We start from the raw sequence: 13,139 nt of genomic DNA on the forward strand, positions 1-13,139 counted from the left end.
AGGATGGTGTCTCTTCTAAAGACATTGTATACAGTGGCCTAATGCAAGACTCTCTCTCTCTCACACACACACACTTACAGAATGGAGCTAAATCACAGATACTACAAGCACAAACCTGGAAAACCAATCAGGTCAGATCATACCACATCTATCACACATCCCACACCACAAAGAACCCCTTTAACTACATTTTTTGCTGATTTTCATTTTTGACAATGTGAATCTGAATTTTTTTTTTTAACATTGTGCCAAAACAGCATAATGAATGGACCAATGGAACAATAGAAATGCTCAAAATGACATTGACAATGTTTTACATTGACTTCCATTGAAAGTTATAACAGTTTTCCCCTCCCCTTGTGAAAATTGTCATTTTGGAGATGTGACAGCAACTGAAAAAGTGTGTGTATTTGTGTGTGTGTGTGTAATGACCTATGCTAAAGTAAAGGCACATTAAATACATTGTTTTTTCTGAATATTATGATTTCAGAAAATAAATAGGAATTGGCACAGGAAAGTTTTTTTCCTCCTATAGAGGATTTTTTCACCTATTCCCCCTTATTAATGTGCCTATGATAATGTGTGTGTATATATATATGACAAAAAAGCCTGTTTAATTAAAAAAGCATGTTCAAAATCAGCCTTTATCAGCATGTAATTACACCAATCAGCCATAACATTAGTATCACCTGCCAACTACTGAGTAGGTCCCCCTTGTACCTCCACAACAGATCTAACCAATTGAGACCTCAATATAAGACCTCTGAAGGTGTCCGATGGTATCTGGCAACAAGTCCTGTAGGTTGTGAGGTGGTGCCTCCATGGATCACATGCAGCCAGTGTTTATGGCTTCGGGTTTAACGTTATGCACTTTGCGATGGTTGACACCTGTTCAAAAGACGTTTTTTGTTGATTTTCTAAGTGATAGTAAGTACACTTCCTCTACAGGGGACAAATGCAAATATGTCACTTTCTCCAGATTTTGAGGCATAGTGAATATTTGTAAAATACCACATTTATAAGTAGAGTACAGTAAATGTACCATCATGTTTATACGTCACAATTTGTTTTACTGTTCCGTCCAATATGATCAGATCAGTATATAAACAGTAACTGTGCATTAAAGCAAGGTGTTTCCTCTCTGCAGAGAAGGTGTATTTATTTTCACTTACAAAATTCACCACAATTTGACCAGGGGTGCCAAAAACCATAGCTGTAGAATCTGTCCAGGACATACTGCCCCATGCGCTCAAACTGCAACTGCGTTACTGTACAGCATTTGTACTTCTGAACACCAACTTGAGGAAAACCAAACCCATCCCATTTCAACAATTTCAATCCTATTACAATTTCGAACAGTACCAACATATCCTGCTCTGGTTCTGGGTCAAATATTTAAATATCAGAAATTCGACAAAGTAGGTCGTGTTGGAGGTCATGTCCCTGTGCCACAGGCAGGAATCAATGCGATGTAAAATCAATGTAATACACGTCATGGATAGTCAGAATACGTTTAATAAAAATAATTAAACCTCAATTTCCTCTATAGAACTTCATAGAAAGTAATTCAATAAATTAGAAATGACTTCTTAAGACAGGTTTTCTCCACTACATGAAGTATTGTTTGACTACACAGACCACAACTTGCAAATATTGCAACTGTCCAGAAACAAAATTCAGCAAAACGAGGACCCCAAGAATGATTTGTGGTATCGCCTATCGAGCATATATTAAATCATAAAAAACAAAAAAACAAAAACAAACCAAAACACAAGGCCATTTCTGTCTACTCCTGTCATTTCAATGTCTACTTCACATAGTTGAAGAAAAAAAAATTCATTTTTTTTGTTTGTTTTTTGATGTTTTTTACAGTAGTGTATACGTTTTTTTCGGTTTGCATGTTGGATGTCGTCCCTGTGCCACAGTCGGAAAGATGATGTGGTTATGGTCAGTAGTCCAGCGGTTGCAATGTAAAAATCAATCAAATACACATGAAATACTACCTGAACTATTGAATGAAGAAACATGACTTAAAAAGAAAAATATATAAAAAAAAGAAAAAAACATCAAACCTTTAGTCACAAACATAAAAAACACTCCTGCCTTAGTTAGAATAATTAAAACAAACACAAATAATAATAATAATAATAATAATAATAAGCAGGATGCATCATAGCACATCAACCTTTCCTGTCTAGAGTGGGGTCTTCTAGGTTTTATTAAACAGATGTGATGTAGCTATAGCTCAGTGCTAGCCATAATTGGATAGCGGTCTTCCAGCAGGACCAGTTCGCGGCTTTAGTCAAAGAGAGGAAGGCATTGGAAATATTATGAGGCCATATCATGACATGCAGCAAAAATAAAGCTGAAATGGCTGTATGATGTGCTGTGGGTTGACTTTGTAATGACTATTAGTGATGAGAATAAATAAAAGCTGTAGAAGGTGGTGCGCAAAAAGCCTGTATTCAATCATTAAACTAAACACCAAGTAAAAGATGTCAAGCCATGAAAAAAGACCTCAAATGTTTAAAGTGTGTTTGTGTCAATGGGTGCCCAACAGTCCAAGATATGCCAGATACACCAAAGAAAAGAACGTTCTCTTGCTTTATAAGGAACACATATCAAATACGCTGTACAGAATGAGTGCCCTCATCACTTCTAGGTAAGAAAGAATGGATGAATGAATGCATGCAATTCAAAAAACCTGCATCATTTAGGTCAAACTAAAGCAAACGTAAGTCATTCATGGAAATGTGTGGTTTTTGTTTTCTCTTCACTTCTATGAAGAGCAGATCCAGAGGTACGGCATAAGAGCACTTCTAAAACAGCATTTTTAAAAACTATCAGCACTTGTGGAGACACTGGTGAGACTCAAATTATGGTAATGTGTTATAGCCATGCCTGGGCTCACTGTATTTTCTGATACCTGTTCTAGGAGAGCTATAACAGAGCTTCAGGAATAAATTAAAAGGATGCTTTAGAACTCTTGGGATTTAAAGACCAGTAGGAAAACACTTACAATACACTTCATTAGAATAATACTGCACACCTGACATTGTTGGCACTGTAGATTAAATTTCCAAAGAGGATCTTTATGCCAATGAGGGTTACGCCACCTCTCAAATGCTTTGACCTAGGGCTGGACAACTAATCAAAAATGATTCAAAACCTTTGTTCAGAACCTCCAATTAACACAATCTTATATTTGAATCTTTTTAATTCTGTGGGAGTTCATATACTGTCCCCTTAAAAACAGACTACTGCGTGTGTAGTTATGTGACTGCGCCCCATCCAGTCTGCAACCTGAAAGAAACACTGAGGAGAACTCAAACACTGAGCCAACTGAGCAGAGTTCATTCATCGCATTTGAGGTAAAATAATTGTGATCTTGATTTGAGGTCATATCGCCCAGCACTACCTTGACCCAAAGGGTTCCGTAAATCTGCACTGCACAAGTGTGGCAGTAGCCCCCTCCCCCCCTTCTTACACGCGATTCTGGCATTTTAGCATATGGAAAATAAACAGTGCAGCTTACAGGAGGTTTTCCCAGTTCACCAGATAACCCCAGCCTAAAGTCAAACCTGTAAAGGACAATCCCATCTAATGGAAAGTCTTTACTTTGGCCTAGTTATCCGGCTTCAGAAATCCTGTTTTGTTGAAAACACTTCAAGGACCTAAAAAACGGCCGAGCTAGCGTTTTCGATTCGCTAAACGGAAGGAACACTCGCCCCCAAAATGTCACATTTCTATTACCACCTTGTAGGGCAGAATTCCCAAACCCTGGCGGGTCTGTAGCATTGCGTCGTTCAGTGTTTTCCCTGCAATAACCCACCTGATTCAACTGTACTTGAAAATGCCTTTTAAACACTGAAGGCTGCTTTCCTAGACAGTGATTAATCCTAAGCAGAGACCATTCAGTGTACTTTAGGACTTTGCATTATCACTGTCTAGGAACCTGACCTGACCCAGCAATGTGGTGATGTAGAATCCTAAAGCAGAGCGGTCTATGATTCTCTTCAAAACTGCATTCTAATACTTTTCTTTTTGCTAGAAAGCAGTTTTCCAATACTCTATTAGGATGTTGAACAAAGGCATTTGTACTTAGCATTACCATCCCCAACAACTGAAATAGGCAAGACAGACCACACTGAAGAAGACTTTTAGGATCAATGGATGCCTCATACAAACATGCTCATGCACACACGTGGATGCACACGCTAGAGGAAGCTGTCTGATTCCAAACAGGAGGTGAGATCTATTGGTTGCGCTAAAACAGACAAACTGCAGGCCCTAAAGCTCCAGCCCTGAAAGCACAGGTAAGACATGAGGCAGCACATGCTTATACGTAGTTAGTTTTTACGTAGTGCCTCTTTAGAAACACTGCACTTCTTAACTGCTTGTATTTCAGTTTACCGGGGAATAGCATTTAGCACATCTCTAGGACTTCTCCATGTTTGTCCAGAATTCAGCATTTGGCATGCTACCCAACACAGTCCATTCATACCACCATTACACATGTCTACATCTGTTACATATTAAATATTATTATAGTATACAATTGCTGTGATCCTTTCGTATCTGGGATCGTTACTTATAGTCGTGTTTCTCTACGCTGGAAGAGTTATCAGAAGGCGTTTCTAGTTGAGTGATGAACTGATACGGATGAACTGTAATGTGCAGAAAAATGAGAAAGGAGGTAAGAAGGAGAAAGAGAGAAATAGAAAGTAAAAGTAGTAAAACGGAGAAAGTTTCAGGTGGAGAAAGTGACCAGCTGTGAACAGAAAACACGACAATGAAGGCGAGGAAGAGTGTAGAGTGAAGGGTGGTGACAGCGGTATCTACAGCTTCAGTGACATTCGTTAGCTGCCTGTGTTATTGCTGAAGTATCTAAGTTACTGTATTGTCTGTGAAACCCAGGTGTCTATGATCCTGCAAAATTATTTACAAAAGAAACCAAAATAGTCGAGTTCTGTTTCTCCCACGCAAAATATATTAATTATACAGCTCTGCATGAGCAATAATGTATGTCCTCATTTTTAATAAAATTAAATCCCAACATAATTAATACAGTAATGCCAATTTTTGATTTTTCCTTTGTTGCAATTGTACATCATTGTGCAATACAAGTTCACAAAGTCCATAAACCTACTAAAGTTTTTTTTTCTCTTTCTTTTTTTTTTGGACATGCAAAATGTCTTTTCAAAACAGCGTCGTACCCAAACAAACACTGAAATCTCATTTCAGTATCTGTAGAATCTTGTCTCTTTTTCCATTTTTTTAAATCTTTGTTACACAACACTTTAGTTCTTATATTTACATGAAAAACAAACAAAAACAAAATCAAAATCATGATGTAAGTAAGTGCTCTTATATGTGTTTGTATGTATACATTTCTAAGAGATGTATATAAATATATAATATGTATTTATATATGTATAAAGGCTCAGTCTTCATCACTGGAATCGGAATCCTCTGATGATGATGAGGAGCTTTCAGACTCCGAGGAAGAGGACTCTGCCTTTCCGGAGCCCTCTGGACCACTGTTGTCCTTCTGTTCCTCAGGCTCCTCCCCTTCGTCCCCACCCTTCTCCTCCGATTGGCTAGGATGTTGCTGCGTGGCCTCAGAGGGGGCAGGCTGTTCCGGAGAGGTGGGCTGAGTGTTAGTAGCTTGCGGCTGATTGGCCACAGGCAAATTAAGGCCTGGGTTGAGAAGCATCCCTGGGTAAAGCATGCTGGAGAGCAGTAGGGGGTTGAGGGCCAGCGGGTGGCCTGAGGCAGAAGCACTTAGCTGTGTAGAGTTGGTGGCTGCAGAGCTGCTAGGTGTGGAGCTCTGGCTCTCTGTCCTCTCCACTTTGCTCTCTGCGCTTGAGGTCTGAGCAGTTGATTCTACGCTACTCTTCTTCCCTGTGTCCTCGCTGCCTGTCGCCACAGCGCCCGCATCCTGTTTTCCCAGAATACTGCTCATCCCAAGCAGGTTGGGCAGTCCAGCCATGCCAGAGAGCATCATGGGTAACATGGCGGCCATGTTGGCAGCGTCAGGTTGTAGGCCAATGAGTCCAGCCGTGAGCTGGAGGGACTGGATGCTCTGGAGGGCCTGCAGACTGGTCAGGTCCAGGCTGCCGAGGAGGCCGTTGGCCAGGAGAGGGTTGAGTCCCAGAGCCGCAGCGTTGGCCCCAGCGCTGGCCGTGGCTGCCGCTTTGGTCAGAGCATTCTTGGGCCGGCGCCCTCGTCTGCTTACCTCCTCTGGGACGATTGGGCCAGTGAGGATGCGGTCAAACATGCTCTCTGGGAGGTAGCCCTGCAAAAACCAATGGTGATGCAGATTAGATGCAGAAAAAGAAATTCTACAATATAGAACTGCATGTTGCTAAACTCTACATTGTAGTGTTGCAGACTTCTTGAGATGGAGAACCGTGATGCGTGAGTAGAGGTGATCATGTTAAAAATAATATTTAATTAAGAATACAGGCTTGCTAAAGCCTAAGCGTTATTATTCTGTGAGTAAGAAAGACTAAATCTTGACAATATTATAGTCAAAAAGATTGCATAAATGACCCTGATGAATTGGATGTAGTGATGTATTTGTAGTGATGTATTATCTTGTATAGTTTTTGACACAGTTTTATAAAGTTCAGACCACACTATTAAAGAGTCATAATATTCTCACCGACTGTTTGACAACATCAGCCCACTCCGGTGGAACACCATACTCTGGGTTCTCCTGAAGAAACCGGCACAGGTCCTTCAGGGGTGGGGCAAACGCACCACCAATCTGAGGGTAAGAAACAGCAATGTCAAATAGGGTAATGGGGAAACATAATACAAAAATAAAAGTCCACATTTCCAAAGTATAGAAACCACACAGTCATTAGGCTGAGAAAACAACTAGCGAACCTTGCGAGCATTTCTCCTGTTGATGATTTGGACTCTTTCCTCTCCTGTGAGGCTGTTTACATCAATCTTGTTGGGATTTCTGCAGCGATGCCTTTTCTGCTTTGGCCGTCCGTCTTGAAACTGCATCTTATTCACGCCCTGCTGACACACAGACACACACACAATTTGGTGGTGATAAATGTACCTGAATAAACGATAACTACAACCAATATGTTTGTTACGTGATCTTACAGGTATGAAGGCTCCAACGTCTGCCACAAAGCCTGGGTGCTCCTTCAGCCACTGATCTAGATCCTTCCGTTTTGGAGCATCATCTCCAGCAAGCCGAGTCCCATCTTTGAGGTTGATCACAGGGACTCTGCTCTCAGTGTCTACAGGCCCAACACCCTGAGGGACACTCTGCCCAGGAGCCACACTTGGTGGGGCATTTCCGCTCCAACCTGGGGGAACCTGCAGAAAGAGGGCAAACATATGAGCATAAAGTTCTGTACTGCAATATGTTATTAAATACTAGTATACACTGGGAATTTTATACTGGGTAACATTATTTTCCTATCAGAAAAAAACTGTATAAACCTACAGCATTTTTAAAAGACCTGTTTCAACAAAAGGCATAATGGCTGCTTTTGTTACATTTAAGGTCATTTCACCCCATTAAATGTTATAAAATTAAATTGATGCTTGTTGGAATAAGCCCTTATAAGTTTTATGACAACTAATATAAACTTAACATTTATGTAGGTGTCATTTAGCCTTATGGATAGTAGCCAACAATAAAGTGGTACTAAACAGAGTAGATGCAGATCCACAAACTCTTTATTACAAACCGCCATACCTGGTCAGGCTTAACTGGAGGTCTGTTCTTGTTCATGAAGAGAAGATCCATCCCTTCCACGTTCTTCCTTCTTCCCCTTCTCCTCTTCACTACTGGCTGACCGTCAACCGCTCCGTTCAGACGCATCTGACCAGCCATGCTAGCCATGCCAGCCATGCCTAGGGATGGAGGAATGGAGAAAGAGAGAGAAAGAAAAAGTTTGGCAATTTATCAAATATAATTCTCATTAGTCAACTGTACATCAATATTGATTAGATATTGATCACAGTATGTAGGTACCACTAGGACTCCATTATGTGCAGGCCTTCTGTGTACCTACATATTGTGCAGTGTAATGTGTGAATGCTGACTGCAGTGTTGCATTACCCTGCGGATAGCTGTTAAGTGATTTGGTGTAGTCAGTCAAGCCGCTATCAGAGGCGCTCTGCAGCTCCTGTAGCCTGGCCAGATACTGCTGCTGGGCAAGAGGTCCATCCTCCCCATCCAGAGGACGCTTTAATGACATTCCCTGCTTCTGGAAGGTCAGTTTCAGACTGCCCTCCTGCTAAAGGGGTCAAAAGCAAAAAGAACACACACAAAGAGACAAACAACATGTTTTAGTTCTGTTCATGTTAATGGATTTTACAGTGCTGAAAGAATAATAAAAAAAAGAAATAAAAAAAAATAAAAAAAAAGAAATAAAAACAATGACTTAATTAGTAATTAAACATAACCAAAAGGGGTAGGTTACAAAAGCAGAAATAAATAAAAGCCAACAGAACAAAATAAAACATGCCTAACACCGCAATAACCATTGCAGGTCGGCATTTGTGGGGGAGAACTTAAAATAACATACGTCATTGATTTTGACTGAGAACTCCTTTTCTCTGTCTGCATCATGCTTCTTCACCTTTGACCCCTGAGGGGAGGCCGCAGGGTCGTCTGTGAGGTTGGCTGCATTGTCCAAGAGTTTAGTGGTGTAAAAAGAGGCCACAGCGTTTCCATCATACGTGCGCCGAGACCCGGGCCACTTGCCCTTCAGCACAGCCTGACAAATACTGTCCAATCGATTGATCATGACACGGTCCTGCAGAAGTTAGGACAGCAGCAGTATGGTGACTTCAGTGAACACCACTGATCATGTAAGCCAATGCAATTAGGACCTGAACAACGATGTGCATGTGGAAAATAATGGTTTACCTTCGGCCAATAAGAAGCAGCGAGCATGTAACCTCCCTGGAAGGGGTGGGAGGGGTTAGTGATGCCGTTGGTCACGTGACTGTCCTGCATGTCGTCGTGAGTAGTGCTATGAGATGCTATGCTGTCCTCGTCAAAGCCTTTTACACCAGGAACAGCTGAGGCTACACACACACACACACACACACACACACACACACACACACACACAAACATTATTATTTCACACATTCTATGAAAGCACGTAGTCAAACAGCCATGCTACACTATATGGACAAAAGTATTGGGACACCTCCTCATTCATTGTTTTGTCCAAAATCAGGGGTCTTTAACAAAAAAACAAAAACAAAACACAAACGAACAAAACAGAAATACTATCCTGCTTTTGTTGGAGTAATCATCTCTCCAGTCCAGGAAAAGCTTTCTACTAGATTTTAGAGCACTGCTGTGAGGACATAGCGGTGTAGCACTCAGCATTAAAAAACATTATGGAGGTCAGGAAGCTGGATGACCACCACCCTACCTCATCCCAAAAGTATTGGATGAAGCATGTCCATTCCAGAGAAAACAGTCCCACTGCTACATAGCTCTATGCTGAGGGGCTTTATACCCCTCTAGCCCATTACTGGCATTAGACATGGTGCCAACTGGTTCCTGGTTGAACTGCTCCAGAGAGTGCTATTCTTCGTCAATAATACTTCTATACAGGGACTAGACAAGCTGTGTGTGTGCGCATTTGCACATCTGTGTCAGCAACGGGTGCAACTTAGAGTAGCGGATGGCGTTCATTAGAAGGGTCCACAAACATTTCGACTTAGTAGTGTGTATACTGGGCTGAGCATAGTGCAAAATCACTCATAAATGTGCTGACCCTACTGATGCTAAACCATCAATGGCTTCGTGACCTTGAGCTCCCGGTCAAACATGGCTTGGTGCTAAATTTAGCCCTGAGGACATCAGCCTACTGCTATATCTTGAATACACAATATTTTAGATATGCACCCACTGTATAATTCATATAATATAATGATTTAGACCACTCTAGTGACACAATGCATCTCCATGCAATGCAATTACTGGATCAATTGTTTGTAATCATAGAATATAATGTAGGGGAATTGTGGACTACAGTCTCACTCACTGTTTTTCGGAGCTTCTTCACTGTCGCTCTCACCAGAAGATGACGACGATGACGATGAAGAGGACGAGCCAGAAGAGCAAGAAGATGATGAGGATGAGGAACTGGATCCTGAGCGTGATGAGGAAGATGATGAAGACGAGGATCTTGATGAAGAACTTGACGAGGAGCTTGATGAGGATCCATCAGAGTCAGACTCTGAACCGGACCTCCTTCTGGCCTCCCTGCGGCTCCTCTTGCTCAACTTCTTCTGTTTCCGAGCTGCGGAGTTAGGTGTGAGTGGTTTTGTTCGGGCAGCCACCATCCGTCTCTCATTTTCCCCTCCTTTCCCCTCAACCTCTTCTTTCCCCAACGCCTCCCCAGTGGGCGTAGGAGGCCTAACGGAAGGACTCCATCTCTCTGTCCCGGCCTCCTTCAGCCTGCTTGCCTCGTCTGCCTCAGAAAGTGGCTCCTCCTTGGGCAGGACTTCCTCTTCTTTGAGGGCAGAGTTAGCCACTAGCGGTGATGCTGGAGCTCCAGGAGCCTGATTCTGCTGGTTCTGCAGTAGGGGCGTAGGAGTGCGAGACTGCCCCAGCAACAGTGCCTGGTTTTGGGCTTGGGTTTGTGCTGGAATCCCCTTGTTTTGGCTGTAGTTCCTCTGAGCTGTCATGAAGCTTAGTTCTGGGTCACGCAGTATGTGGTAGTCTGTCCGACTCACTCCATGCTTGGCCGCCCCAATCAACAGGTCTCGGTCGTGGGGTCCCGGCTCCCACCACACGGGCAGATCTGGTCCTGTCTGGCATAGCGAAAGACGCTCGAAAAGCTGGGGGTGCCGCAGCACCTGCTCCCGCACCTGTCGAAGCAATTCTATGCGGTACAACGTGCGGGATGCGCGCTCTTCTGTGATTGGCTGGATGGGGAGAGAGGGATCCACTATATCTGAAGAGAAAACGAGAGGGACAAATAAAGGACTGGTCTTTTCCTATACAAGTCTGAAAATAACCAAATAAACAAATAGATTAAAACAAAGGGATTTGACTAAATCTCTGCAGCAACAGCGTACAACTAATTGACGGTTAATTGGTTTTGCTCCTAGTGAGTCTCCTGCAGAGTTTTATTACAGCTCTAATCACATCCAACTGATTCTCACAATCAGTGAAAAAAGATGCTCCTGAAGGCTTGATGAACAGTAGCAGAAGCTTGTGAATAATTATTTAACACTTTTAAGTAATGTAAGGAATTATTAGCAATAAATAATGTGATGTTGATTTAAAAACAACTGAAATGCCACACCACAGATGAACGTGTGTGCGAGCGCATGTGTCTTAGAGTGGAAAAACTCACCACCCTCCCTCGCTGGCAGGCGACAGACTCTCCTGCACATGGTAGTGAAAGAACAAAGGTATTTCTGGAGACTCTCATCTGTTTTCTTGTGCAGACGTGCCATGGCTCTGAATTTGGTCCAATCAAAGCGGCCCAGGTCTGGGTCAAACACCACTCCAAATGTAGAGACCACGCGGTAGAAGTCTGCCTCCTCTCTCCTGGTCCACCTACACAAAGAATGAAAAGAAAAAGGAAAAATACAAAAATGTTGAACATTAAGAAGGATAGACTATCTGTTCAACTAGCCAGAATGCTATATGTTCTTCTGACAGCTGAATGATGGCATGCTTCACTGCCCATACACTATATGGACAAAAGTATACCTGCCTGGAACAAAACATTTGGATATATAGTGTAGTATTACCAGTATTGTTCTCATATCAAATTCGTGATAATAACAGTGTGAAAAAGCTCATTTAGAAGCATCAGTCATCCCTAACCTTTGTTGTCTCTCAATCTTGGCAACCATTTTGGGGTTAAGTGTTTCAGTGAGAGTGGGAGGCAGAGGGCAGAGGGAAGGACCCATGGTCTGCTGGGTTTTGTGGATCTGCAAGATCTGTCTGCTCTTGGTGAAGCGCTGTGATGCTGTGATCAGGCGTCGCAGTCGAGCTGTTAATGCAGACGGAGAGGGCCAGTATGCTCCTGCCCCGGCTCCGAGAGAACCACCCCCGCCATCCAACACAGAACCACCTTCTACTTGCACAGCCAAAAAATATACAATTACTAAAAAGACAAGCTCTGTAGGCAACATATATACATAGAGCTGTTTTGCAGAAATGAATGTGTTGTACCTCCTCCTGTATCTGTTATGACCAAATCACCTGGAGAGGAAGCATCATCCTACAAAAAAGTACATTATATAATTACGTTATTATAAAATGAAGGATATTAATAAGCATATTCAAACTGGCTTCTGAACATTAGGCAGCTGTTTTACCTCCATTTCGTCTTTTATCAAAGCTGGAGCAGGCTTGTATTCAGGGTCATCAACATCCCTGGACACACAGACATGAACAGCCAACGTCAGTCATGGGAATAATGAAAACATTTACACTGCCTTTTATTTCTCCTGAATGGTGTCCTCATGTGCATTTCTAAAACAAACAAATAAACCCATAAAATACGTCTGCATATACATTATCTTCTCTTACCCATCTATAAAATCGTTGCCTCTCTGTTCCGCAGCGATGGCCTTTTCGTCTGGCCGGCCGACCCGGTCAAGGAAACACAGAGCAGGATCTGCGCGAATAGTGTTGTACTTTTCATAACCTGCATATTACAAAAAGACACAGAAACACACTGTGATTGAAATAAAATAGGGACATTTTATTACAACAGTTAAACATTCCTTTGATTCACACAGCAACACACATACACTACAGATGAGCTAATTAGGTAAGACTGTGGAAATGGGTGTTTGTGTTCTTCTCACCGTGCTTGAAGACTCCGATCAGCAGACATTTGTCGGCAACAGAGTCCCACCATAAAGCAGGCAGCTCAGAATGATCTGGCTCAGGAATACAAATCTCTAGCTCACTGAAAAAGACAACACACAGAACAGTCAGAAGTGGATAAAAAAAACAAAAACAAAAAACAGATGTAAGCAGATCTAATAAAAAATGTTGCCATTTTGATTTAAAAGTCAGTCCTTCATGATGCTTAGTGTGTCAAATTAGTCTGAATTGCAATTTTGCATTTAAACAGTAGGTGGCACTGTTATGTAGCCCCACACTT

General features: G+C 42.1%; 1 protein-coding gene across 10 annotated transcripts in view; it reads right to left on the minus strand.

The window, feature by feature from the left end:
* Positions 1-1,497: 1,497 nt before the first annotated feature.
* Positions 1,498-13,139, minus strand: part of chd9 (chromodomain helicase DNA binding protein 9) — a 92,239-nt gene continuing 80,597 nt past the window's right edge. For 5 of the 10 annotated variants that reach the window (XM_072671628.1, XM_072671624.1, XM_072671622.1 and 2 more), the window contains 15 exons: positions 12,838-12,941; positions 12,557-12,674; positions 12,343-12,400; positions 12,197-12,245; positions 11,846-12,098; positions 11,367-11,572; positions 10,047-10,961; positions 8,909-9,069; positions 8,565-8,795; positions 8,096-8,273; positions 7,730-7,887; positions 7,126-7,344; positions 6,895-7,035; positions 6,668-6,772; positions 1,498-6,298 (listed from right to left, as the gene is read on the minus strand). In XM_072671628.1, coding sequence (XP_072527729.1) covers positions 5,444-6,298; positions 6,668-6,772; positions 6,895-7,035; positions 7,126-7,344; positions 7,730-7,887; positions 8,096-8,273; positions 8,565-8,795; positions 8,909-9,069; positions 10,047-10,961; positions 11,367-11,572; positions 11,846-12,098; positions 12,197-12,245; positions 12,343-12,400; positions 12,557-12,674; positions 12,838-12,941 — 3,751 coding nt within the window. In that variant the 3' untranslated portion in view covers positions 1,498-5,443. The remainder of the gene's footprint in view (positions 6,299-6,667; positions 6,773-6,894; positions 7,036-7,125; positions 7,345-7,729; positions 7,888-8,095; positions 8,274-8,564; positions 8,796-8,908; positions 9,070-10,046; positions 10,962-11,366; positions 11,573-11,845; positions 12,099-12,196; positions 12,246-12,342; positions 12,401-12,556; positions 12,675-12,837; positions 12,942-13,139) is intronic. The other 5 variants (XM_072671630.1, XM_072671629.1, XM_072671625.1 and 2 more) reach the window with 5 other exon arrangements.

This window comes from Salminus brasiliensis, chromosome 25, assembly GCF_030463535.1.
Source record: "Salminus brasiliensis chromosome 25, fSalBra1.hap2, whole genome shotgun sequence".
NCBI classification, from domain to species: Eukaryota; Metazoa; Chordata; class Actinopteri; order Characiformes; family Bryconidae; genus Salminus; species Salminus brasiliensis.